Source organism: Crotalus tigris, unplaced genomic scaffold, assembly GCF_016545835.1.
Source record: "Crotalus tigris isolate CLP2741 ecotype Arizona unplaced genomic scaffold, ASM1654583v1 scf7180000018824.943158, whole genome shotgun sequence".
Classification (NCBI taxonomy): domain Eukaryota; kingdom Metazoa; phylum Chordata; class Lepidosauria; order Squamata; family Viperidae; genus Crotalus; species Crotalus tigris.
In genome coordinates, this window is record NW_024097214.1 from 685,737 (window position 1) to 713,392 (window position 27,656).

Sequence of the window (27,656 nt, forward strand, 5' to 3'; positions counted from 1 at the left end):
AGAGGGCAGGCAGGGTCTGATGAGTGTCAAAGCCATTGTCCTCAGAGTATTCAGGAGTACATCAATAAGATAGCACCCAAATACGGGTGTTGAAAGAATGCCTAGGGCAAGAGCAGATATGGGATGAAGCAGAGGAAGTGCCCTAGCAAGACAAGATTCTGCATGGGATGTATCCTTGACAGATAACTGAGGTGTCTGACACTGGAAACCCTTCTAGTGGCTGGAAAGGGCTGGACTAAAAGACAACACTGATCCTAACAGCACAAGAGAGGCACTAAGCACCACATCTATAGAAGCAGGGATTTATCACACCAGACAGGATCTGGAGTGCAAACTATGCAGAAAAGCCTTGGAAACAGTCCAACACATAGTGTGGTAGACCCCTGCTTCTTGTGCTGCTATGCTCAGTGCTTTGGTGTACAATGCAGGCAGGAACAGCATATACTGAATGGTATAACCAAATAGTGGCATTGTGTATAGAAACATCTGTAACACTATATTCCATAGAGTTCTCATTTGAAAAATTATGGACGCTATGTCCATAATTATGAATTTTAATACATATTTTCTCTGTATATGAATACATTTCAATATGGTTTTATGTATTTATCATAATATCTAATATCTGTATCTGAAGTGTTTAGGATATTTTACTAACTAATCTTAAAAAATGGTTTGCTATTTGTTATTCCAGGGAAGGTATCAATCAAGAATTGCTTCAACGTTCCCCCTCTATTACTGAACAGTTTATTGATTTGCTATGTCGGTATGATGCTGACCAGGTCTTAGAGACTTTGAAATTTCTGGAGACTTATAGGCTGGAAGAGACAATTCAGGTATTGTTTGTGAATAGGATGAAGCTAAATTCAGTTTTGTAAGATCTACTATTCAAATCAATTATATTATTTTACATTGTTACACAATTATATTCCTTTACACAGTTAATGCCATATTGTAGGCCCCATCTCCACCACATCATACATTTTTCCCAAACCTATTCTGTTTTCAGTGTGTTAAGCACGGGCTTCTCTAAGCTTTCATCTATGGGAGTTGGAACATTATCAGGGTTCCAGCTCCTATAGTAATCCTATGTTCTAGACTTTCTGGAAACTAAACTTATTTGTATCAATGTACATACGTAGACTTGCAAAATTCAGATATCCATCTCTAATATGTGGTTGTCTAGCACAAGGCAAAAGGAAATTGTGCAGCCTTTGAGATGAGGCCTACTCCCTCACTATGCCTAACTTGAACTAGTTTACAGCTAAATGTTTCTAAATAGGAAATTTCCAAGCCATTGTAACTTGAACATGACCTGACCATCTAAGTCAGACATGTCAAACTCGTGACGTCATGTGACGTTGTGCGACGTATCAGAGCTTTTTCTCCATTGCCAGCAATGGGCTGGGCGTGGTTTCCTCGTGACGCGTCCGGCCTGTGGGCCGGCAGTTTGACACCCCTGATCTAAGTTGTCAAAAATCTGTGCAGGCACTTGTTAGATTACCCTCGTTTAGCTTGGTATAATTTTAGAATGAGCTTTGTCCAATCAAAATGGGATCCCTTTTTTGCTTCAAAACTTTGTTATATTTCTATGGCAATGGAATGTTGAATTGTTACAGTATAGGAAACCACAGCTACTGAATCATAAAGATAAGGTGTCTGAAATTATAAGAGGTAGGACATCAGAGACTCTTGGTACATATTACAGAATTCTATATAACTTCCTTTTATATATATTTTTTTAAAAATGATCTGAGTCAGTCGTTGGGACCAGAGGTTTTGTCTTCTGAGCTGGAGCCCATCCCGCCAGAGAGGGAGAAGATTCCCCATGGACGGGGGCTCCAGCTACAGAGTCCAAAAGCTCGGAAGATTAAAACCTCTGAGGTCCTGGTGACTGACCGAGATTGAATCCTGCAACATCATCCTGGGATAGGTGTATCTGCCTTCATTCATGAAAAATGAAAAAAGCAATTGAAAAAGGATAAAGCTGGTGCAAGGTAACTAACCTTGCCTCTGAAATTCCTTCTCTTTAATTTGCTTCCCTTTCTTCTACTGTAATGAAAAATATAGAAGGTTAATTGTGCAGGAAATTTTTAGCCTAGTAAAATAAGAGATAGGAGGCTGTATCCCCAAAAATGACCCAAAATATCCAAGTAGTGAATGTTTTCTGCATACAAATAGCTAAAATTAATGTTTGGCATTTTATGCAGGTCACCCAAAAATATCAGCTCCACGAGGCTTCGTCTTACTTGCTTGAAAAGAAAGATGACATTCCTGGTGCCTTCTTAATTATGCTTGAGGTATAAGAGAGTGGAACTCCACTATGAAATATGGAGGGTTTTTTTTCTTTTTATTTAGGGAAAAAATTAATCTGAACCAAAAATTAACACTGGGGATGGGCGATGTTGTCTTCATTAAAAATCTAGAATTCACTGGATTTACTGTATATGCTAAATCTGAAATGAGCTGCCAAGTTGATTTTTATCTTTAGAAGAAACTTTATGATTCTTATTTTTATTCACGTCTGATCATAATTTTAAAATTGAAAACAGATGCTTATAAGCCCTGTGAGATTTATTATGTGTGTAAATATATGAATTGCCACTTGGTCACTGCAGTTCTTACTGAGAGCATAGTTAATCCTCAGTCAGTGACTGTAATGGATCCTACCCATTTCAGATGAAAGTAGTGATGGCCTTTAAATAAAATGCCCCATGTGATGGCCTCACTTAATGGCTGCTGTCCCCAGTGTGGCCCACATGACTTCATAGCCCTCTTGTCTATTAGTTGCACGTCCACTGCTCAGCTGCATTGGATTTTTCTCACTCACCTTCACTGGCTCCATTTGTTGATTTTTACCCTCAAGCCTCCTGCTTGCAAGTCCACTGCTCAGCTCTGCTGGGTGAAAGGCAGTGAGCAAAGCCAGCACTGCTGTTCTCCCAACACAACTCATTTTTGCTGGCTCCACCGCTGGCATTTGCCCTCAAGCTACTGTTTGCAAATCCACTGCTGAGCTGCTTTGGGCAATGAGTGGAGCTGGCAAAGGTGAGCAAATGGAGCCCAATGCAACTGAGTAGAGGACTTGCAAGCAGTGGGCTTGAGGGTAATGAACCCAAGCATGCCCAGCTCAGCCAGCAAGCATATTGGGGAAGAAGAGCAAGCTATTCTGTCCCTAAACTGCATGTGGCCATTGTGAAAATGGCACTCGCTTCTGGGATATAGCTAGAGACACCAGGGGGATGGAACAGCTTGCTTTCCTTCCCCAATGCAAGCTCTGAAACTCGTAGGAGAAAGAGATCTATGGTAAAAGATAAGTAAATGATTAGTGATGGGGGGTGGGAAGGAGCATATGGAACAGTGGGGTGGGAAGCAGGCCCAAAACCTGTGGGGAACCTGAGGGGTAGGATGAGGGAGAGATGGGCAGTCGGGGATTGATGCTGCAGTTTCCCTGGAACTGGTTATAAGGGTGAATGACTGCAGGGATGCTGCAGTGGCCATAACTTTGAAACCTGATCATAAGTAGCTTTGGGGGGATCAGTTATAACTTAGTGACCAGTCATACGTTAAGGACTACCTGTACTTCAGTGAGAAAGGACAGAAAGCATACGCTGTTGGCACACAGAGATGGCATGGTGCCTTTTTGAAATAAAATTTCTGATTGTGTAACTATCTTTTATCAGAAATACGAGGTCCTATTCCTAAGTGGAAGCTGCATATAACTTCCCCTTAGCCCAGTTTACTTCTTACCTGAAATCAAGATGCTGTGCATTGTCATATCATTGTAATGATATTAGATAAGCTTCACTCATCTGATATAATATCATGGAATGTAAGGTGACAAATCAGTAAGGAGCAACTGTGTTTTGTGGCAGGCATATTTCTGATACCTTGTAAATTTCTCTTTAGCTGAAGTTGAGGGTTTATTTAGTGACACACACACACACACACACACACACACAGACACACACACACTTCTCTGTTTAATATTAGTATAGCCAAAATCACTTTGGAGACTGTATGTGTACATGGTTTTTACCAACTGCATGTATATATCTTTGGAATAGATTGATGCAATATCAAGTTAATTGATCCAGTAAGGGAGGAAATTTTTTAAAATCCTGAAATAAAGTTTGTATGTCCTTTTTCTGTTCCAGAAAGTCCAGAGAAGAATTAACTAATTTAAAAATCTTCGGGTGACTATTTGAAGGTAGTAAAATAGTTATATCTAGTTCTGCTGTACCTCACATATTGCCCTGTACAGAGATATGACCAATTCCCACAGAAATTGAAAAAAATGTGAAAGTGTTAGTGAATGAGAGATGAATAGAATAGGTACTTATGGATAGTTTATAAAATGCCATGTGAATTCAAATAACACAAAATTTATTTTTCCTAGTGGTTACAAACCAAACTTTCAACACTGACTTCTGGAGATAAAAGTAAGTTTCAAAACAGATTTATTTTGTTTCTCATGAAGCAAGTGCATGTTGAACAAAATTCAAGTGTTACATCAAAATATTTGTGTTATTCGGTCAGAATCAAGACTAGGCTTTATAGACATTTATTAATTTTTACTTCTCATTTCCAAGGAGCTATTACATGCACACACATTCATTGTTTATGTGATTAGTACTTTTCTATATAGATTTTAATTGCCTTAAGTTAACTACAGAATAATCACTGCTTCTATCTTAATTCAAGTTTCAGCAGAAGTTCCTTTATTAAAAGATATTGAAGATATCTTAGCAAAAACAATTGCACTTTGCCAGAGGAATTCACACAAATTTAATCAGCAGAAGCGAGAAGTAAGTATTCCCTTATACTCTGGCTTTAAAAATGGGATGCTTTTGTTTCCCATGTAGCCACTTTTTTGTAATATTAAGGTAGACTTGTAGCTATCATCATGTCTTTCATCTACTTTCCTGCCCATGTTTTTTAAAGTCAAGAAGTTTAATGAAGAGAAGGACAAGAGGGACATGATAGCAGTGTTCCAATATCACAGGGACTGCCACAAAGAAGAGGGAGTCAAGCTATTCTCCAAAGCGCCTGAAGGCAGGACAAGAAGCAATGGGTGGAAACTAACCAAAGAGAGAAGCAACCTAGAACTAAGGAGAAACTTCATGACAGTTAGAACAATTAACCAGTGGAACAACCTGCCTCCAGAAGCGGTGAATGCTCCAACACTGGAAGTTTTTAAGAAGAGACTGGACAGCCATTTCTCTGAAATGGTATAGGGTTTCCTGCCTGAGCAGGGGGTTGGACTAGATGACCTCCAAGGTCCCTTCCAACTTTATTATTATTATTATCATTATCATTATTATTATTATTACTACTACTACTATTATTTCCTGTTGAGATAAGTACAACCCCAAATCTTTCTGATCTACTATTGTTGGTAGTCCACATTCTAGACTCATAAAGTAAGAAGCAAAAAATCTGAATTAAGGTAATTCCACTCAATTACCGTAGAAGAGAAAGCTATGTGAGGTCTGCCTTTCTTTTAAATTGCAGGCACATAACATGTTTTTCTCCGTTACTAGAAATACCTTTCTTCTATTATCCTATAAAAAGCCCAGAGAAAACTAATTTGTATTTTAATAGGAAATATTGAAAAACTATTGAACTGTGCCATGCTACACTATATATTCTATAGCAGAATCATCCCCAGGGCACTTTAAAATCAGCATGCCTTTCCCTCCTAGACCTGACTCCAAAAGGTGTGCTGTAAAATGTGAGCAGTGAAGTTGGCTGGGATAGAGAAATTGTGCAATCAAAATGTCCTGGGTGTGTTATGAAATGCAAACTGGGAGGCTGGGAATGATGGCGGCAGCAGGCAGTCTCTAAAATAGCTCTTCCAATACAGGGACACTGCATTGGGAGGTACATTGCATTGATCACGTAGATAAACCAGTTACTTATGTTCTTTTTAATTTATAGTGGTGTTGCTGCTGCTTTGCAACAGGTACAGGCATTGGCATATCCAGGAACAGAAGCAAGATACTCTGTGTGAAACTGATGGAGATTATTTTTTGTGCAATTCTGAGATTCCTTTTATTTTTAGGCACTGTGGTTTCCGCTCCTAGAGACAATGTTGTCACCCCAAAGATCTGCACTGCAACCTCGTTTGTCTGAATGTAAGCATATTTTGTCTCCTTTTTTGTCCAAGGAAAGATATTCAAGACAAAATGACAAATAACGAAAAGACTGTGAATTAATGTTGCTACTTGTGTGTGATATCAGGAATATATTTCTGAATAACATTTCTTTACTTTTCCTTTTTCTGTGATAAAATCATGAATTTGAGCCTGCAATTACTTGATATGAAGCATGATTTTTGCAACATTTTTCATCAGTAAAGTTTCTGGAGCTATATTCTTTTGCATTTAAAGGTAGCTACCATATTGAATTTATTTATTTATCAAATTTCTACATTATTCATCTTACCTAAGTGGCATTTACGTTAGTCTACCCTTTGCAAAGGTAATTTGAATTCTGAGAAATCTTTTTGAAAATATCATCAATTTGAAATACATTTAGCTGAGGTAGGTATATATGAAGGCACTGTATAAAACACTAAAATTAAATGCAAATTTAATTGTAAACATTTTTAAAAATACCCAACATCTCACAGGATCACCATATCTTGCAAAATGTCAGTGTTCTCAAATGAGATTGCTTAAAATTTCAGCATTATCAAGTTCCACAAATCTCAGTAGTGAAATCACTGAAAACTTGTATATAATAATAACAACAACTTTATTGTCACTTTTTATTATTAAATATTTACCATTATTTTTTGTATTGCATGATTCTGTGAAATTGTACTATTTGCTGCCAAGAAGGCTGCTTACCCCTGAGTCAAGACACTAAAGAGATTCTAGTTCAATTATTCACAAAAGGAAAAATCCACTAGCCACATATATCATTCCTATTAATTGGGACAAAAATAACAGACTTAAATTGCATTCATTGCTATGAGTTTTATTGTTATATTTGTTCTTTAGATTTGAAGAACTTAACAATGCAAGTATTGAACAATATGACAACATTCATTGCTCTGCCATTAATTTTGCAGAGAATCTTACAGGTGAGTTATAGGAAATAATATTGTTACCTTAAAAATTCTTAATATGCATTGCAAAATTACATTTTATGTTGCATTCTCTTTGGCTTGATTGAAGCATGGTACTGCTTTAAATTCATACTGATATTGGAAATAACATAAATAGGCCAGAGCAGTACTGCGTACCTTTTGAATAAAATGCAATCCAGTGGTGAGAAAGGTAAAGTTTTACACTTAGGCAAGAAAACCAAATGCACCAAAGGGATAAAATAGATAGTACCTGGCTCCGCAGCAGTAACTGTGAGAGGGATCTAGGAGTCCTAGTGGACAGCCACTTAAATATGAGCCAGCAGTGTGCTGCATCAACAGAGATAGTATCAAGGTCACATGAAGTGTTAGTACCGTTTTATGCTGCTTTGGTAAGATTACATTTAGAATACTGCATACAGTTTTGGTCACCATGATACAAAAAAGATGTTGAGATTCTAGAAAGAGTGCAGAGAAGAGCAGCAAAGATGATTGGGGGCTAAAACATATGAAGAACATTTGCAGGAATTGTGTATGTCTGGTGCAATGAAAAGAAGGATGAGGGGAGACATGATAACAGTCTTCCGATATTTGAAGAGCTGTCACAGAAGAGAGGGGATCAACCTATTCTCCAAAGCACCAGGGCAGGATAAGGAGTAACGAATAGAAACTTATCAAGGAGAGATCCAACCTAGAACTAAGGAGAAATTTCCTGACAATGAGAACAATTCATCAGTGGAACAGATTGCCTTCCAGAAGTTATGGGTGCTCCATCACTGGAGGCTTTTAAGAAGAGGTTGGACACAAACGAAGGTGAATATACATGTCCAAGGATAATGTTGCAGGATCCAATCTGGATCAGTCACTGGGACCAGAAGTTTAGTCTTCCGAGCTTTTAGACTCATGCTGGAGCCCATCCTCAGAGAATTTCTAGCAGAGTGTGTGCTTTGAGCTATTCTCTGTGGGTTATTTATATGGTTCCTGGTTGTGTGTAACTTTTTAGTAGTTGATGGGGGGTGTCGATGGCTGGGTATTAAATCGTTGGCTGTTGACTTAATTGCCTAGAATGGTATAGGGTCTCCTGCTTGGGCAGGGGGTTGGACTAGATCCCTTCCAACTCTGGTATTCTGTATTCTGTTTTGCATCTGATTTGGTGAGTAATGTGGTAGAGGAGATTAGATAAATGATTATTTGTACAGTAGGAAAACAAAAACTTAATCAGACATACTTGTACCAGATTGGAATTTTGAGGAGATTATGTAGGCTTTGTAGGGATTAATTTCAGAATTGGTCCAAATGAGAATTTTAATGTAACTAAAATTTTAAATATTAATTGAGATTGAAACTCAGTGTATTTTTAAACTTATATGTTTTGTTTGCATTTTGGCATAATAGAGCACATGTTTCTTGTTTCTGACATCTCAGTCTTTGGAAAGTCAAAGTATCTTTTCAAAACTGTGTTAGTTGCTTTCTTAACACTTCACCAATGACCACCCTGTGAGTTAAAAAAAACCTGAGGTGTATTTTCCTTATTTTTCTTTCCTATGCTGAAGTGAAACATAAAATAAACAACATATTTTAGTAAACTCTCTTTGCCTTTTAGATGTAGTACAAGAATTGTTATTTGTCAGTTTTTTATCCAATAGAGTTTTCATTTAAAGACATTGCAAACACTTTTGTCAAAAGTATTTTATTTTATTGGAAAACTTTGTACTTCTTACTAAATCAGAGTTCCTGCTGGAAATGAAATTTTAAAAAGCATTTTTATTGCCAGATTTGTGATTAAATAAATCTATTCCAACAAAAGCCTACTGGCTTTCCAGTTTATATTAGCCATATAATTGCTTTGTGGAGTGCTTCAGTTTCCCAGCGTGTGATTTATTATACTGTCTCATGACAACTGGGTAGATAATATATTTGTTAAGTTGCTATTCATTTGATACTTTGAAGAAATGAAACTCTGTGAGCCTAATCGCAGCATCATACAGTTTACAATTGTTTTTCTGCAAAGATATCTTTCCAGAAGAGAAGACATATCTGTTATTCTATCCTTTAATTCAGTTTGGTTATAGTTTTATTTTAAATTGTCATGTAGCTCTTTTTTTCCTATGTGCATATAACAAAAACCACTTGCATGCAAAAATAACCTTATTAATTAAGGGTGTACAAGTCATAGAAATACAATTCAGTTTCTAGTTATGTTTACAGAAGTCTTTTCCTACAGTTGATCTTGTTGTTTACTTGTTTAATGAAAATATCCAGAAAATAGCATACGTCCCCTTGCTAAAGCATCACTTTTGTTATTGCTATCGGGTACTGATGAAAATAATTATAGTGGTACTTATCTAACATATTAAATGCATTCAATATATGATATACTTGAACACCATACAATCTGACATGTTTTGAGCCTTATTCTCTTTCCTTTAAATCAAGCTTGATTAATGATTACTTTGTGAATACTTTCAATATTTTCTTGCTAAGTATTTGGAAGTAGTTTGCCATTATCTTTTTCCAAGATCTTTTTTGATGATTTGGAAAAGTGTACTACAGTCTAGTCTTGAGGTTTTCTAGTAGTTGGCCCTTTGTGGGACGGTCTGATTTTAATTAGTTTTTACAAGGTCAGCAAGGTTTGGCTCGATGCTGCAACCTGCTATGGTGTACTATAATAGCCTTGATCAAACAATTTACCACTATGTATTTATTTTAAAAAAGCTTGAAGTGATCTATAAATGCAAAAGTATGCCATAAATTTATTAAGCAGCTGTTTCTTTACATTTCTGTCTTCAATACTCTAGCACAGTGTTTCCCAAACTTGACAATTTTAAGGCATGTGGACTTCAACTCCCAGAATTCCACAGCTAGCGTTGCTGGCTATGGAATTCTGGGAGTTGAAGTCCTCATGCCTTAAAATTGTCAAGTTTGGGAAACACTGCTCTAGCAAGTCTGTTTTTCTTTGACATATCCTTTCCAAGAAAGTATCCCCAAGAAGTTGGCTATCTAGCAGATAAAAATAGTTTGCTGTATGTCATGGATCAGGTACATGTTGCATTAAGAGCTCAGATTTCCCAGTTGTTCTCCATAATTGATATAGTGTTGCAGCACGATGTACTTTCTGAGTTGCTGCTTTTAAATTATGCATGCTGAAAAAAATAGAATGGAAAGTATCTATTTAAAACCAGATATGACCCCCCCCCCTTAAAAAGCTTCATTGCCATTAGAATATGTTCAGGAATTTAAAAAATATTGCATTTTTTAAGAAAAAAATATCTGTCCCTTTTTTAGAACCTGTTCAAGCGATAACACCGATTATCTATGTCTTAATATTGCAGCACTAAGTTGTACGTTGAGAGGAGAAGATGCAGCAAAAGAAAAGGCATTTTGAAAGCCTATAGGATACTTTAGGTTGTAGAATATTTATAGGGTAGATTCCATGTGCATTACAGACATAATACAAAATGTCATAAAACATTTCCTGTAATGATGCTTGATTGTGCTGTATAGTTCAACATGAGCTATTTTCAGCATGAGCCAATACATCTCTGAATGTATCCCAACTTCTAGTGAAGGCAGAACATTAGAAGCTCTGTCATTATTGAAGGCATTGAGAAATCAGATAAGGAAATACCTCTGAAAGGAAATACACTATGACATTTCCCTTCTTTGGTAAAGCAAGTTCATAGGAGACTAGAACTGGATGAGGCTGTCGGCAGCCCAGAGGATGGGAGAGAGGCTTTTGGAGGAGTTGGTGGTGGCGGCAGCGTGCTCCAGGGACGAAAAGAAGCAAGGCCTCTTTAAGGAAAATGTGGAAGAGACAGGATCAGAAAAAGGAAAGGAGGCGAGGTTGTCATGCAGGAATACAAGCTAATTTGAGGGCTAATCCACATGGAGCTCCATTTCCATCTTCCTGTTTGCCATCGTTCGCTCCCTAGAGACTAAAATGGACGATCTGAAACTTGAGCTGGCCACGAACAAGGAGTGTATATCAGAGATGGTGACCCTTTGAAAGCTGTATGCAATGAAATTTCATTTTGATGTATGCCGACTGGTGTACATTCAAAGTGAAAATAAAGTTATGATATGATAATGATATGATGTGATAGAAACCCCCCAAAGTAAGTTTCGACACAATTCTTCTACAGCAGCATTAATTCAAAGTGACCTTGTGCAGGATCTTAAACATTCTGATGGGGTATTATTTTTGTTAACGTGTTCTAAGAAAACCTTTACTAGCAGAAAATCACGTGTATATCCATGAAGGGAGATTTAATCTCCTTTCGCAAAAGCCTCCTCTTTTGAATTTGTCTCCTCAGATTTATGAACATAGAAATATGTTTGTTGAAAAAAAAACTGAACTCTCTTTAGAAATTATAGCTCTGTTTATTTCTTACATTTTGTCAGTTTTATTGGATAAGAGACATGAGTACACTTGTATTGTAATTAGAGGAAAAATATTTAACAGTCAAGCCTTCTTTTTAATCTGTTTTAATTAATGTTGATTTGTATAACCTTCTAATAACTTTCACACAGGATCCAGTATATGGAAGAGGAAAACTTGGAGAAATTCAGAGTCTTGTGCTGGGTATGCTAGACAGCTTTAACTATGATCAGGTAAGTACAATGTGAGATTTTTTTCTTGTTGATTAAAATTGCCATTGTCCAAAATTTAAGAGTTTGTAAATCTTCTTTGTTCCTTATCAGTTTCTAAGAGCTTTAACCAAGAAAACTTTGGCAAGCTAAAACCATTGTATTAACATGTCACTTAATATTGCATTGTCTGTTTGCTTTCTATAACATACAGGGTTTTTTTCTGCACAAATTTGTCCCGTTTCATGCACAAAGATTGCATACATTTTGAGCTGCAATTCCTTCCAATACATACCTTACTTGGAAAAGTGCAGTGAAAAATTTAGCAACACAACTATGTTCAGATAAATATATTTGGTTCATTAAGTGCAAATTAGGCCAATTCATATTCATAATTATATGAATTCTGTCTTGACTCTTCCTGGACACCAATTAAGCAGATCACCACATATTTGAAGTTCCATACAGTAAATGGCTGTACCATCAAGTATGTGCCTGTACCCCGTGGTTCTCAACCTGTGGGTCGGGACCCCATTTGGGGTCGAATGACCATTTCACGGGGGTCGCCAAACAATGCAGTCCGCCATTTTTCCCCTTTTTCTTAGCTGTGCTACTCCCGTTTATTCTATTGCAGTGGTTCTCAACCTTTTTAATGCCACGACCCCCAACCGGTCGTAAGTCGAGGACTACTCAACCAGTTGTAAGTCGAGGACTACTCAACTGGTGCAGCACCATTTACAGAATGGGACTTTTGGCGGGCTCAGCAGGGCAGAGACAGCCTGGACAATTCCTATTGGCGTTTGAAAGCCAATAGAATTAGACTCTATTCAAGAGAGTCTATTCTATTGGCTTTCAAAAGCCAATAGAATAAAAGGGAGTAGCACAGCTAAGGAAAAGGAGAAAAAAAATGGCAGACTGCGTTGTTTGGCGACCCCCGTGAAATGGTTGTTCGACCCCGAATAGGGTCCCGACCCACAGGTTGAGAACCACTGTTCTATTGGCTTTTGAAAGCCAATAGAATAGACTCTCTTGAATAGAGTCTAATTCTATTGGCTTTCAAAGCCAATAGGAATTGTCCAGGCTGTCTCTGCCCTGCTGAGCCCGCCAAAAGTCCCATTCTGCAAACGGTGCTGCAAGTTGTCTGCAGCGAAGGCGAGCTGTCTGGAAGCTTCCACCCCTCCCTGCTGAGCAAAAAAGGGCCAGGGGTGGGAGGTGGGAGGCCGGCGGGCGCAGGGAAGGTTGCTGGAGTGTATGGGGCCTGGCTGGTGTCTTACCTCCCTTGGGCTGGGCCAGCTGGTGGCCCAGCCGGTGGTCGGCCTGTGCCATCTCTGCCGCTTGCCAGCTACGCCTCGGCCGGCACAGGGGGCAGCACCACGCATACGCGGCGCTCCCGGGCAGGGAAAGTCCTTGATTTACGACCAGGTGGGTAGTCCTCGGCCTACGACCGGTTGGGTAGTCATCGACTTACGACCGGTTGGGGGTCGCGGCATTAAAAACGTTGAGAACTACTGCTGTACCCAGTGCTGGTCCTGGATCTTGATGTGAGCATGAATAAGGGCAATTACCTGGTTGTTCACATTAAATAACGTCAAGGTAAACTTCAAGGTAAACTTGCCAGCATCATCTTTGATGAAGTGAGCTCTGACTTTACCTACCATCTTTTGTTTATCAATACAAACAGAATAACAAATAGAGTTAGATTGCATTCATAAGGTTTAGTTTTTCAGAATTCAATTCTACTTCCACTGTATCTCCCTTTTTGTAAATGAGCTGTGTAATTAGATTTTTAAAAGCAAAAATAAGTGTAGAAAAGCAAGGCACCATTATTTCTCTCAAATCCTAGTTGGCTGTTCGCCACTTATAGCAAGGTTATATTCAACTGAATATTTTGCCCTTGCCATTGAATTGGGATTTGAAAAGTTGTCCTTGAAAATATGAAATTCATTAAACTTTAATAGGTGATTTAGATAGTCTGTAAGCATTCAGTTCCTAAATGCAGCTTCCTGAATCTTGACTAATTTTTGTATTGCTTCACAGTGGGGTTCAGTATCTTTTTATCTAAGTACAGCTTTTTATTATTTCCAAACTTGGTGATGGAAATTAATTTAAGGTAAAAAGTTTTAGAATTGTACACTGTAACCCATTACACAAATAAGATTATATTTGCTTATGTTTATCTTTGCTTATGTTTATCTACTTAAAAACAATGTATGGGTTTTATTATCAGTGGAAATATTTAATCAGTGAAAGACTGTTTTTCATCTAGTAATATTTGGCCTGGGACATGTTTATGCATTTTTTTTGAGAGAGGATTTTTATTTCCCTTGAATGGAATGGATGGAGTTGAATGAACCTTTCATGAATCCCCTTTAAAAATCTGCCAGTTGCCCCTCTTTTTCTTTCCAGATCACCTCTCTTTCTCTTCTTTCCTCCTCTCCAACACTCACTGATTCTTAGTCTTTATCCTCACTTATCAGGCTTAAAGTAGTTTAGGTACAATGCATCCTTGTTAAGATTCCTCTGAACTGTGGATCAGCTACAGCCTCTCCAATTCTTTAAGAAGGATGAAGCTATTCATTTATGGGAAAAAGATGTTAGTTTATCTTTATACCAAAGCTTTGATTGTATATGTTGTATTCTTACATTGGTCTGAAATTTAGGAATTGACTTCAGATTCCACCAACTGCATTGATGCTAAATAGAAATTGTAAAATAGTACCATTTAGGAGGATGTTTGTCAGTTCTTCTACTAACAGAGATATAAATTATAGTAAATGAAACTGATCTGTTCTATATGTGTGTAAGAAATTATCAACTAGAGATTTCTGGCCCAATACTGTGGCAACTATATCTTTTCAGTCTTCTCTTTGTTTCTTTATATTTTTGCCTTATCATCAGTCATCCCAGAAGTACAGTACATCCACAGTCGCCTCGTACAAGAAAGCTAATCCTGTGTCAGCCATCATGAACATTAGGATTCAAAAAACATAAGTAGATGTTTTTGAGGAGAAGAGTTTCTAAAGCAGTGGTTCTCAACCTTTTTAATGCCGCGACCCCCCAACCGGTCGTAAGTTGAGGATTACTCAACTGGTCGTAAGTTGAGGACTACTCAACTGGTGCAGCACCGTTTTCAGAATGGGACTTTTGGCGGGCTCAGCAGGGCAGAGACAGCCTGGACAATTCCTATTGGCTTTTGAAAGCCAATAGAATTAGACTCTATTCAAGAGAGTCTATTCTATTGGCTTTCAAAAGCCAATAGAATAAAAGGGAGTAGTACAGCTAAGGAAAAGGGGGAAAAATGGCGGACTGCATTGTTTGGCGACCCCCATGAAATGGTCGTCCGACCCCAAATGGGGTCCCGATCCACAGGTTGAGAACCACTGTTCTAAAGCTACCTGAATCTGGTTTTACTGTATTATAGACAGTAAATAAGAGAGATGTTTAATATCATATACTGCAGAGGCCCCCAACCTTTTGGGCACCAGGGACCAGTTCCATGGAGAGAGGTTTTTGTGTGGATGAGAGGGGACATGGTTTCTTGTGCTGCCTGCATCCCATGGATGGGGCTTTGCGTGTTTGTACAGAGTGGTTTCTGGCATGCCACAGACTGGTGCCAGTCCACGGCCGGGGATTGGGGACCCCTGATATACTGCATTGTCTTCAAATCAGGAAATAAATTAGAATGAACTGTGTATAGTTATGGGAATCACTGGAGCTCCACCACTGTTGTTTTAGCCAACAACAGCTAACAGTATTGAATGTTGCTTTTAATATACTGCTTCACGGGTTTTTTCTTTCAGACCTCGCCTTGATTCCCTGCTGTCACTAGCCCCTAATAAAAGTTCCTTTGGAGACAATGCCTGTTTGGGAAACTGGTTGCATTTGAATTCATCCATACTCAATAGAATTAACACATTAAATATTTTTTCTTTTTTAATGTTTATTTGCCAAATTTATATGGTCATCCATTTCACAAACAGGTGACTCTAGGCAGCATACAAAAGAGCTAAAACAAAAGAGCTAAAACTAATAAATAAATATAAAACAAATATTATTATATTTTGGTGCATAGTCAGCCAGATGTTTAGACTTCTGGCATTTTTATCCACCTATCAAGTCCTTCCCAAGGACCTGGAATATTATTCTTTGATGGTGTTAAAGGTACAGTTGCAGAATATAAGCTGTTAGGAGTAAATTTGTCTTTTGCATTTGACCAACGATTTTTTTCAATGCTGATGATGTTCAAGTAGTGTTCCAGAGTTTTGGGATCACACCAAAAGTGCCTATTATTGTTAGTACTAGTCACAGATGTTCTACTTTTATTTGGAGATCTTTTTATTTTATGTTTTTCTCCAGTTCTTTTTCTGGGGTATTATATCACAGTTGCTTATCTGTTTGAATTTTAAAGTCCCAGAGCACTTTACATTTCTTCATTTTGTATTACTTTGTCTATTTTATGATCCCACCAGTTCTTGTGTACAGGCAAATTGCACAAATTACTATGCTGTTGTTTGTACTCTGCGTTCTTCTTGCAGCAGCTAACTAGTTGGACCACAGTTTGTTCAGCTTCTTTGCAGAGGCAGCACTTGTTGTCTGTTGCTGTCTTTTCATTTCTGGTTTTGTATGCATTAGTTCTTAAGGCCTTGTATGGCCAGAATTAGCCCTTCTATCTTTTTCTTTGGCTTTCCTTCTCTTAGCCATTGCCAGGTTTTATTATCTGATTGGCCTGCTATTTTTAAATGTATTGGTCATGTAATACTTTCCCTTGTCATGTCCCTTTTCTAGTCTTAATTTGGTCTTTCTTGTAGGCTAATTTGGTCTCTTCAGTACTCAGTAAGCCTTCCTGGTATACCAGCTTCAGTGCATTTTCTTCACTGTCCTTCAGATATTCTTCCATTGCCCTTTTTTCTTCTTCAACTGTTTGGTGTACTTGCAACTTTCCATGTCCACCTATTTTCTTGGCAAGTAGAGTCTGTCAACATCATTGTGTGGATGAAGGGCATGATTCATTGCTATTATTTTTCTGGTCTTCTCATCTAGGACTTTTATTTCTGGTTGAGTCCAGACCACTATTCCAGAGGTATACCTAATGACAGGACTTGCCCAGGTGTTAATTGCCTTGATGGTATTTCCTTCATTAGGTTTGGATTTTAAGATCTTCTTCACTTTTACAATGTATTTACTTCTAACATTTTTGACTTCAGCATGTTTGATCTTGTGAGTTTGAAGGTTCCCAGGTATTTGTAATGATGCTGTTATTTCCATAGGGCATTTTGATTCCCTCAGCTTTCACTATTTTCCCATTGAATGTATCCAATCCAAACTCCTTTGCAATGTCTTGGCTGCATATTTGAACAGCGTTGAGTAGCGATTCCATTTGAAGTGGTGTTTTTCCATACAGCTTCAAATTATTTAAAGATGGTGGAATAGTTTGGCAGATATTTTTAATGTTTGATAGCCATCGCCTGACTTGTTCAGTATTGTTGACAAGGGAATCAGTGCAATGCCAACAGTAATAGTAGAAATAGTGATAGTGAGTTTCCTTGAAAGATTCCTCTCTTGATATTAACTTCTCCTAGCCTAGACCAGCAATTGTATCTTCCATTGTGCCATTGATTTTTGCACTGAAAGTTTCTGATGTTATTTCTAGGAACTTGTTTATCCAATCATGTAGTAGAGAGCTGAATGCCTTCTTGTAATAAATCCAAGCTACATTCAAGTTGATCTTTCCTTCTCTTGCAGTATTCCAAAATCATCTTGTCAATTAAGAACTGGTCTTTTGTCCTTCTGCTGTTTAGGCTGCTTCCTTTCTGCTCAGGTGGAAAGAGCTTATGCTGTTGAATTGTATCAGCTACCACAAGGGTGTCAAACTGCCAGCCCGCGGGCCGGTTTCATCATATCAAAGCCATGCCCACCCCATTTCCGGCAATGCAAAAAGAGTCGCGATACATCACGTGACATGGCGAGTTTGACATCCGTGAGCTACCACAACAGTTAGCAGTCTGAAAGTCATTGGTAAGCTGCTAACTATCCTGCAGTTGTCTGGTGCTGCCCTTTTGCTGGATCTTTCATTGTCAGGTAAATTTTGCCAGATGTTAACCAATTTTTAGTTTTACCTCTTTGAGGTTAAATTACTTGGCAATGAATGGGCATAGATCTGTCAGATGTTTCAACCAAAAACCATGCAATTCATCTTCATCTGATAGTGGCCAATTATTGATTTTCCTTACCCTTTTATCACCATTTCTGCTATTATTACAAGTTCTTTCATTCAGCTTTTTTTATTTTTACCCACATCCTTTACCCAAGCTGAATTTTTGTTGTATTTGTTTGGATTGTCTAATAGTTGCACCCAGGACTGTTTCTTCTTTGCCAGGTGTCGACTGATTCACTGCAGTGTTTCCATTGATGGATGTTAAAAACAGTTCTGATTCAACTGAAATTGGGAGGTTTTGCCTTTAGTATGCAGTTTGAGCTTCATATCTATATAAATCCTTCCATTCCCTACCATCTGATCAGAGTTGAAGAAGCTTAGTGGATGAGAAGTGAGAAGACTTCAAAGAAAAAAAAGTCCAGTTGCCTCTTGAAAAAGCACCTTTGGGACATATCTGCTGATCTTTTTGGCTGTAATGGTTATCTGTTTCTTTATTATTTCCAGTGCTTCCTTAATCTTTCTTGTTTCTAGGAGATTTTTCTTGATCAGGTATTCTTTGGTCTTCTTGTTCTTCAGCTTCTTTTCTTTCAGTGTCAAATATAGATCCCTAGTCAAAGGGACTCACAGCATGTTCTCTCTGCTGAATCTTGAGGGATGAGCAGATGTAATGTTTCCTATGTAATTGGGGGGAAAAAATCAAGTGCTGTAGAAATAATTAACTAAAATGGCAAAAAATTAAATCAGAAAGCAGAAGTGTTATATTGCAGAGGTCCCCAACTTTTTGGGCACCAGGGATCAGTTCTGTGGAGAAAGGTTTTTCCCCGGACTGGAGAGTGAGTGGTTTTGTGTGCTGCCTGCATCCCACTGATTGGGTTTTGCTTGTTTGTGCGGACTGGTTGCTGGCATGCTGTGGCCCAGTACCGGTCCATGGACCAGGGGTTGGGGACCCCTGTCATATTGGATCAGTACTTCAAAATTTAAAATTAAACTATTGGGATAATATGCTATCAAATGAGTCATTTGATAGTATGGAAGATTTGTAATACAGAAGAAATAGTGAACTTGCTAGGAAGATAGGCTAGCATATAATTTATATTAGAAAATAGAGCTGGAAAGGACCTTGGAGGTCTTCTAGTCCAGTCCCCTGCTCAAGCAGGAGAATCTATACCATCTCAGACAGGTGATTGTCTAATCCAGACATGTCAAACTCGCGACGTCACGTGACGTCACGTAACATATCGGAGCTTTTTTGCCATTGCTGGCAATGGGCTGGGTGCGGCTCCGGTATGATGAAACCGGCCCGTGGGCCGGTAGTTTGACACCCCTGGTTTAATCTCTTAAAAATCTCCAGTGATGGAGTACCCATGATTTCTGGGGGTAAGCTGTTCCACTAGTAGATTGTCCTCACTATCAGGAAGTTTCTCTTTAATTCCAGGTTGCTTCTCTCTTTGATCAGTTTCCAAACATTGTTTCTTGTCCTTCCCTCTAGAGCTCTGGTGAACAACCTGGCCCCCTCTGCCTTGTGGCAGCCCCTCAGATACTGGAACACTGCTGTCATGTCTCCCCTATTTACTCTTTTCTTTAAACTAGCCAAACCCAAGTCCCGCAGCCGTTCTTTGTATGTTTTAGTCTCCAGGCCTTTGATCATCTTAGTTGCTCTTCTCTGAATTTTTTCCAAACTTTCAACATCTTTTTTGTGATATGGTGACTAAAATTGGCTGCAGTATTCCAGGTGTGGTCTTACTAGGGTTTTATAAAGCGGTATTAATCCCTTGCGTGATCTTGACTATATGTTTATACAACCCAGGATTGTATTAGCATTTTTTGCTGCTGCTGCATACTGCTGGTTCATGGTTAAGTGATCGTCTACTAGGACTCCAAGGTCCCTCTCAGTGTTACTGTTTTTAAGCCAGGTCTTGCCCAATCTGTTCTTGTATCTTTGATTTCTTCTGCCTAAATGTAAAACTTTGCTTTTCCCCACATTGAAACTCATTTTGTTGGATAGGGCCCATTGTTCAAGTTTGTTAAGATCTTTTTGGATCCTGAGTTTGTCTTCTGGGGTGTTGGCTACTCCTGCCAGTTTGGTGTCATCTGCACATTTGATGAGTTTCCCTTCAATTCCCTCATCTAAGTCATTTATGAAGATATTGAAGAGTATTGGGCCTAAGACAAAACCTTGTGGTCCACTGCTTACTTCTCTCCATGTGGATGTAGTGCCATTGAGGACTACTTGTTGAGTACGGTTTGTCAGGCAGCTACAGATCCATCTGGTGGTGATGTTGTCTGTTCCACCTTTTTCTAGCTTACCAAGGAGTAGGTTGTGGTCTACTTTGTCAAATGCCTTACTGAAATCTAAGTATACTACATCCACTGCATTTTGCTGGTTTAGTCACTTTATTGTTTAGTCACTTTATTGAAAAATGAGATAAGATTGGTTTGGCATAATCTGTTTTTAATAAACTCGTGCTGGCTACTAATTATGGCTTTGTTTGCTTCTAGTTGTTCACAGATCTGTTTTTTGATTATCTTTTCCAGGATCTTCCCAGGTATTGATGTTAAACTGATTGGTCTGTAGTTTTCTGGGTCCATTTTTTTTTCCTTTCTTGAAGATAGGGACCACATCAGCCCTTTTCCAATCCTCAGTTCTTTCCCATTGCTCCAGAATTTATGAAAGATGTGGTGCAACGATTCTGAGATACCATCTGCCAGCTCTTTCAGAACTCTGGGATGTAATCTGTCGGGTCCCAGTGATTTATAGTCATCAAGGTTGGATAGATGTTCTCTTACCATTTTCTTGCTTATTTTAATTTTTGTTTCTAGTATGTCTTTTGCAGTGGTTTTTTTGGTATGTTGGGCTATAGTTTCATTTTGTGTGAAGACTGACGCAAAGTATGAGTTAAGCAGCTCTGCTTTCTCCCTGTTGCCTGTAATTTCCTTGCCGTCTTCTCTCTTTAGTGGGCCTATAGTTTCCTTGACTTTTTTCTTGTTGTTAATATGTTGGGAGAATTTTTTTTATTATCCTTGATTTCTGTTGCAAGTCTTTGTTCGTTCTGAGCCTTTGCTTTCCTGACTTCATCTTCTGGCTGTCTGCTGATAGTCAGCCTTAGTTATGTGCCCCTCTTTCCATTATTTGTATTTTTCCTTTTTGTTTTTCAGTTTGTTAGATAGATCTTTGTGCAGCCATGCTGGTTTCTTCTTGGATTTCTTGTTTTTCTTTCTCAATGGTATTCTGCTGGTCTGGGCTTTTGTGATCACATTTTTCAGGGTTTCCCACACTTCTTGGGTTGTTTTCCTCTTTAAGACTTTCATCTATGGGATCTTTCCTAGGTTCTCTCTAATTTGTTAAATTTGGCTCTTTTGAAGTTTAATTTAAACATTGGTTGGATTGTTTTCTATTGCTAGTGTTTGCATTATATTAAACTCCAGTATGATGTGTTCACTTTCACCCAAGGTTCTGGCAATTTTGATTCCCTCTATCACTTCTTCTCTATTTGTAAGGATTAAATCCAGTATAGCTTTATGTCTAGTTCCTAGGGTGACAAGGTTGTCGGCTAGGTTGGTTAGGAATTAAGATATGTAATTTCTATCTTGCATTAATATTCACAAGAAGATACTTTTCTACATGCAAAATGTATATAATGTAGCTACAACTTAAATGATTTCTATATTATTCTTTTGCCTGTCTAGACCCTTTTGGAGACAACAACAAGCTTACTTAACCGTGATCTCCACTGGTCTTTACGTAATTTAAAAGCATCTATGACTAGAGGGCTAAATCCCAAACAAGATTATTGCTGTATTTGTTTGCAACAGTACAAGAGAAGGCAACAGACAGGTGACCAAATTATAGTCTTCAGGTAAGTCTAGATTAGTGAATAGGTTCAACAATGAGTGGGTTTGCAAGGAAGAACTTGAAGACTTTGGAGAGCTCAGATTTACTAATTAATGAATAAGATAAGGAATTTTAATACTGAGCACACAGTATTGTATTGCTATATCACTAATAATTTGATGTATGTATATGTGCACCTTTTCGATCACTTCCAAACTATAGCCTTACTAATAATATAATAATAAAATAAATGAGATTTGGTACTATCTGATGTAGCAGGCAATAAGTGTAGAAAGAAGGTTTCTTAAGAGTGCATTCCATTGAATATGTATGTGGTAGGAAGTTGCATGAAATTCTGAATAAGGAACCATAACATTACACTGTTAATGTCTAAAAATGGCTTAAATATTAAGATATTTTTTAGAAATGTAATATTTATTGTAAAAAATTTAGATTTGATTATACATTTTAAGATGTTGGTATTCAGGTTTATATTTGTTATGTATGCATACAATGTAATATATATAATCTATTTTTATAACAGTTGTGGCCATTTGTACCATTCTCTTTGTCTGCTAAGTAAAGAGTGTGGCACTGAAACAAAAGGACAGATGAGGTGGACTTGCTTTAAATGCAGTGCAAGTCATAAAGGAGAGAAAGTAAGTTTGACTTCCGTGGAGAAGAAGAAAAGAACTCCGGTATCACTTGCTCAGGTAAGATTTGAAGAAGTGACCCATTCTTAAAAGATTGATATGCTGACTGATTGAGTGATTGGTCTGCCTCTTGAAACCAGCTAGACTTTAGATAGTTTTCAAAAATTACAATAAGAATAATTATTAATCAAAATAGCCACAAAAGTAAATGACTAAATTATGTATTTATGGAAAATAGCATTATGGGGTACAGATAATTGCCCAAACATCCATGTATACACCATCAGTAGGGGGACAATTTATATTTCAGGAGATAAGCTATTCCGGAGGAGGGGAGCTGATGTACCATTGGTCCCCCTCATGCTATACCTGTCTCTTAGCAGGAGCTCCCTAATTGTATGGGCAGGAAAGGCTGAAACTATGGGGAAAGATGGTCTCTAAAATATACAACCCCTAAACCACAATAAGCTTTATAGGTAATAACCAGTATCTTGAATTATACTCAAAACCTACTAGTAACCTGTGCAGCTCTGCAGCAGAAATGTAATATTGGAGTAAGTGATTGATCATTGAGCATGCATGCTACTGCATTCTGGATCAGTTGACGTTTCTAAATGGTTCTCAACCATTGTTGTTGTTAGTTGCGAAGTTGTGTCCGATCCATCGCAACCCCAAGGACAATGTTCCTCCAGGCCTTCCTGTCCTCTACCATCTTCTGGAGTCCATTTAAGCTCACACCTACTGCTTCAGTGACTCCATCCAGCCACCTCATTCTCTGTCGTCCCTTTCTTCTATTGCCTCAATCTTTCCCAGAATTAGGCTCTTCTCCAGTGAGTCCTTCCTTCTCATTAGGTGGCCAATATAACAAATTACAGTAAAATAATCAAGAGATGATGGAGCACAAATGACCATCTTCAGTGCATCTTTTTCCAGGTAAAGCCGCAGTTGATGCACCAGACAAAGTTTCTTTCCATAGTCTTCACCTGCTCTTTGAGCAGGAGCTATGAATCCAGAAGCTTCTAGATTGCCTGCCTGCTCTTTCTGGGAGCACATAACTCCATCAATTTTACAACCCTGGAATAAGCCTCTAAATCAAGAGCCACTCTGTCTTCTTCAGGTTGAATTTAAATCTGTTTTTTTTTTCTCATCCAAACCCTGACAGCTTCCAGATACTAAGTCATATCTTCCAAAGCATTGCATAACGAGTCTGGGCCCAGGGTAGAAAAATATAATATATATATATGAGTGTCATCTGCATATTAAAATACTTCACCCTGAACCACTGAAAGGTCTCTCTCAACAATTTCACATGGATGTTGAACATAACGGGACAGGAGTAAACCCTGAGACATTCCATAATGATGTACCTATAGAATGCCTCCCTCCCCCCTTCCCTTCAGAAACACATTCCGGACATGCATACTGAGATAGGACCTGAGCCTACATAACAGTCTGCATCCACAGAAAGATATTGTGGTCAACAGCAATAATGCCATTAACAGATTTGGAGGAAAGAATTTCATACCACTTTTCATCCAGTCCCTGCTATAATCATCAATTAAGTTGGCCAAGAGGGTTTCTGATCCATGCCCAGACCTGTGTCTATACAGAAAAGAGTTAGAAAATCCATATCCTCAATATCCTTCTAAAATTACTTTCCCAATAACATTTCCTAAAAGAAAGTTAGAGTTAGGATGAAAGTTGTCCAGTTTTGTTGGATTCAGGTTTTGTCTTCTTAAATGAGCAAGAGTAGGTAAATCTAGTGGGGGGGGGTTGGTTTTTGAGGACTTCTGGCATTGCTCCTTCCCTCCAAGAGATGTTAACTGCAACCCAGATTCAATTCCTGACTTTTTCATAAATGCTTTAATTAGGCAGGTGAACTGGGCATTCTAACTGCAAGTAGCTGAGCTAAGATTGCAGCAGATTTCCTTGGGATCCACAGGTTCAAAAGCCTCCCAAAGAACACCATCAGATGTTTCTTCAGGCCAAGTGCTACAAAAATGAAACTGTTCTTGTAGTCTCAAACAGATGTTGTATCAGCCATCCAAAATATTGTTGATATAGTCCTTATCATGTTTAAATGCTAGCATGTTTGAGTGGATAGTGCATACATTCCTGATTCATTGAAAACCAAAGGTTTGATGTATTTTTTAATCACTGATAAAAGTGGTTTTTCTTTATGCCTTCTGTAAGCATTGGTTTTCTCCAACTGATAACTATTTATTTCATGTTGTTAGTCTATTTAATTATTATATTTATAAGTCTAGATTTAGACTTATTTAATGTATGTAACTGATTTGAGTACCTATATAACACCTAGAAAGAAAATTGTACATAACAGTTACATGCAAATAAATATGGGAAAGTGCCCTTCCCGTGAAGTAACCTTTATATAGGAGAAGAATTGTATTTTATTACTAGTGATGCCACTAAAATTATACAATCACATGCCAAAGAATAATAGGTATTTTGTGTGAGCAGAAATGTGCTAAGCCTTGCCCAGATTCTGTGCCTACTCACATCTGAATTTCTATAAACAAAGATAAATCCTTTCCATGAGTGGTTGTATTTGTAGATGCGAGTATGAAAGAGAGAAAGAATATGCTTTTGATTGAAAATTTGAACATAAAGAGGGATGCTTAAGTGTTTCTTCTAAATGCCTTCCAAAATGGCATTTGCATACTTTGTAGTTTTATCAGAGTGCTGACTCCTGTGTCAATTGCAAGCTTTTTAATATAAATCGGAAGCTTTTAAGTAATCTAGCTGTTAGAGCAAAGTAGAAAATGCTCAGTTAGAATATATCAGTTTTCTTTAGATGAATTTGATAAATGAGTACCAATAGAGAATGTAGTGGATTACCTTAGTGGGGATATTATAACTATATGTATTTCTTATTTATTGATTTTATTATAAACTATATTTATTTTGTATTGTGTCAAAAGAGATTACTAATTAACTGTTTAAGAGCGAATATCCCATTTTCTACTTATATTTCCTCCACTGCAAAAAGTTTTCCCTCAGCTTTTAAATCAATTCTTCTTCGAAGTCATTAGTTTTTCATGTGTGTGCATGTACATGACAGTTTTGATTCCTGGCGACTGCCTGGAAAAGTCCCTATAGTTTTTGAAGATTTTGAAAATGATTTGCTCCTCCAGGCCTCCCAGGCCTAGAACAGACTTCTGGAAGCAGCCGGTTCTCTGAACTCAACAAAATATAGCTACCGGTTCGGCTGAACTGGTGCAAACCGGCTAAATCCCACGTGTGTGTGTGTGTGTGTGTGTGTGTGTGTGTGTGTGTGTGTGTGTATTTGGATTAAGACTTTCTTTCAGTTACAAATATCAAGCAAATAAAAATGCATCCTACATCCAGTTAACTCATTAAGTTTAAATCACTCCTTCCAGCTTGTCTTCATGGAGTAAAATCTTTTTCTTCTCTGGAAAGTTTATCAAGTAGTTATAAGCCTCCCTTTTTATCAAAAATTTCTCGACCTCATTAATGTCCTTAAAGAAAAAGTCTCAAACTTGTCTTTTTAAGAGTTGCAGATTTTCTTGAAGTTTTTCTTTCAGTTGTGTTGAGAGATTTATGTTTAAAGCATCATAATAAAAGTTGTGGTCAGGTTTATATTCCAAAATTGCAGTTAATTCCTCTGCATTTTCAGCTTCTTGTAAAGTTGTCTCAGTAGTTTGGTAACATTCTACTCATGTTTGCATCTTTAAAATAGTTTGAGAAGGTTTTTTTTAATCACCCTTGGAGCATAGCTGGTCAACGAACTGGTGGATTTTATTTAGAGAGTTTTCAGATATATCTCTAATAATTTGCTCCTCCATTTTAACTCCCTCTTCGGTCAAATAATAGCTTTTTTTTGTAAGTTATTTAGGAATTGCTAGTAGTTCAAAAATCATAAAAATCAGAAAGTTTTAGCCACCCACAGCAAAGCAGACCAAGTTATAAGTTACTACAATAATAAACTAAAACCACAGCTTTCAGTCTTTATGTTTCTCCATCAGCTTTTCTTTCTTTTTTTATTTTTGCTCCACACTTCTTTATTTTGGCTTGCCTTAGCAGCCTTCTTCCTTGTTGTTTTAACACTAAAGAAATCCCCAAAATGATGCAGGTCTTCAAAAAGGTGTAGCCTCTTTTAACTTAACTTAGTAAAGATTAATAGTCCTTAAAGAAATGAAAGGCATAATTTACTGTCCATTTGAAAGATAAATTTCAAAATGGCGGTTTTAATGACAAACAGATTGCAGCCCCTCTTCCCCAGCATTTGGCATGCAGCAGTTTTGAAGTACAGCTCCTGACATTGCTTGCAGAGCTCAGCTGTATCCAAGGTTCCTGAAGGGTAATTCCTAGACTCCCCCTGATCCGGGTGGGTCATAAAAACTGAAGGAATGCTGGTCCCTTCAGTTAGTAGTTAAAGAGCTACAGCCGAGGGAAGACTCCTTCAGGGATCCCTCCCTGAGTATGTATTTAGTCGGCCATCTTCATTGGAAATCCTATCTCCCAAGTTGCTAAGGGAGAGACTTTTTCACTTATATATCCAAAGCTTCAGTATAATCTGGTGAAGAGGCTATTCTCTTAAGTAATAGTTGAGGAATATCTTATGTGTCATAGGTTCTGAATGTAGAATTACATACCATTACAGAAGTTAATATCTGTTATGGTGTATTTTAAAATCAGGATAATTAAAACCAACATGGTCATAAGAAACCTGTGACATTTGCATTTTACAATTTTGTAAAAAAAATTAACCATTAACTTATTAATTGACCTAAAATATTGAGGTGAAATATGATGGGCAACATTCTCAAAATATATATCACTCTTGAAACATTTATTTTCATGGCATTTATTCTTCCTGTTATAGTCATAAGTATGTTGATCTATAACTCGAAATATATGTATATCTATTAAATGAAGTATCTTCCTAGGAATAATTATCCCCAAGTATTTAATAGAATCAGAACAATAAATTCCATAGATTTCTTTTTTGTCAGTTGGCAATTAGTCTTACTCATTTGTATAGCTAGAATAGTTACCATATTTCTGTACCATTGTCATAAATCTTTGTGATGATTTTTAATATTGATTTAGGAAGCCTGAAGTTTCATCTGCATATAAGAGCAAGTTATTCTCAATTTCTGCTTCATGTATACCTCAAATATTGACAGATGGTCATATTGGGAATGCCAGAGTTTCCAACACAATTAAATATTACAGTAGATAGGGTCATCCTTGACACATTTTGTATCTTGTCTTCATTATAGGGGAAATAATTATATTGTTATAAAATAGTAATATTTTATCCAGGAAATAAATTGGATTGGAAATTAATATTAC

General features: G+C 37.6%; 1 protein-coding gene across 6 annotated transcripts in view; it reads left to right on the top strand.

The window, feature by feature from the left end:
- The window catches only part of VPS8 (VPS8 subunit of CORVET complex), a 95,884-nt gene that overhangs the window by 59,916 nt on the left and 8,312 nt on the right, over nt 1–27,656 (top strand). For all 6 annotated transcript variants that reach the window (XR_005558286.1, XM_039356336.1, XM_039356340.1 and 3 more), the window contains 9 exons: nt 695–836; nt 2,211–2,300; nt 4,397–4,439; nt 4,702–4,805; nt 6,062–6,134; nt 7,005–7,087; nt 11,621–11,701; nt 21,519–21,688; nt 22,208–22,376. Coding sequence is in view for 5 of the 6 variants with exons in the window: in XM_039356336.1 (XP_039212270.1) it covers nt 695–836; nt 2,211–2,300; nt 4,397–4,439; nt 4,702–4,805; nt 6,062–6,134; nt 7,005–7,087; nt 11,621–11,701; nt 21,519–21,688; nt 22,208–22,376 (955 nt within the window). In the remaining variant the exon portion in view is untranslated. The remainder of the gene's footprint in view (nt 1–694; nt 837–2,210; nt 2,301–4,396; nt 4,440–4,701; nt 4,806–6,061; nt 6,135–7,004; nt 7,088–11,620; nt 11,702–21,518; nt 21,689–22,207; nt 22,377–27,656) is intronic.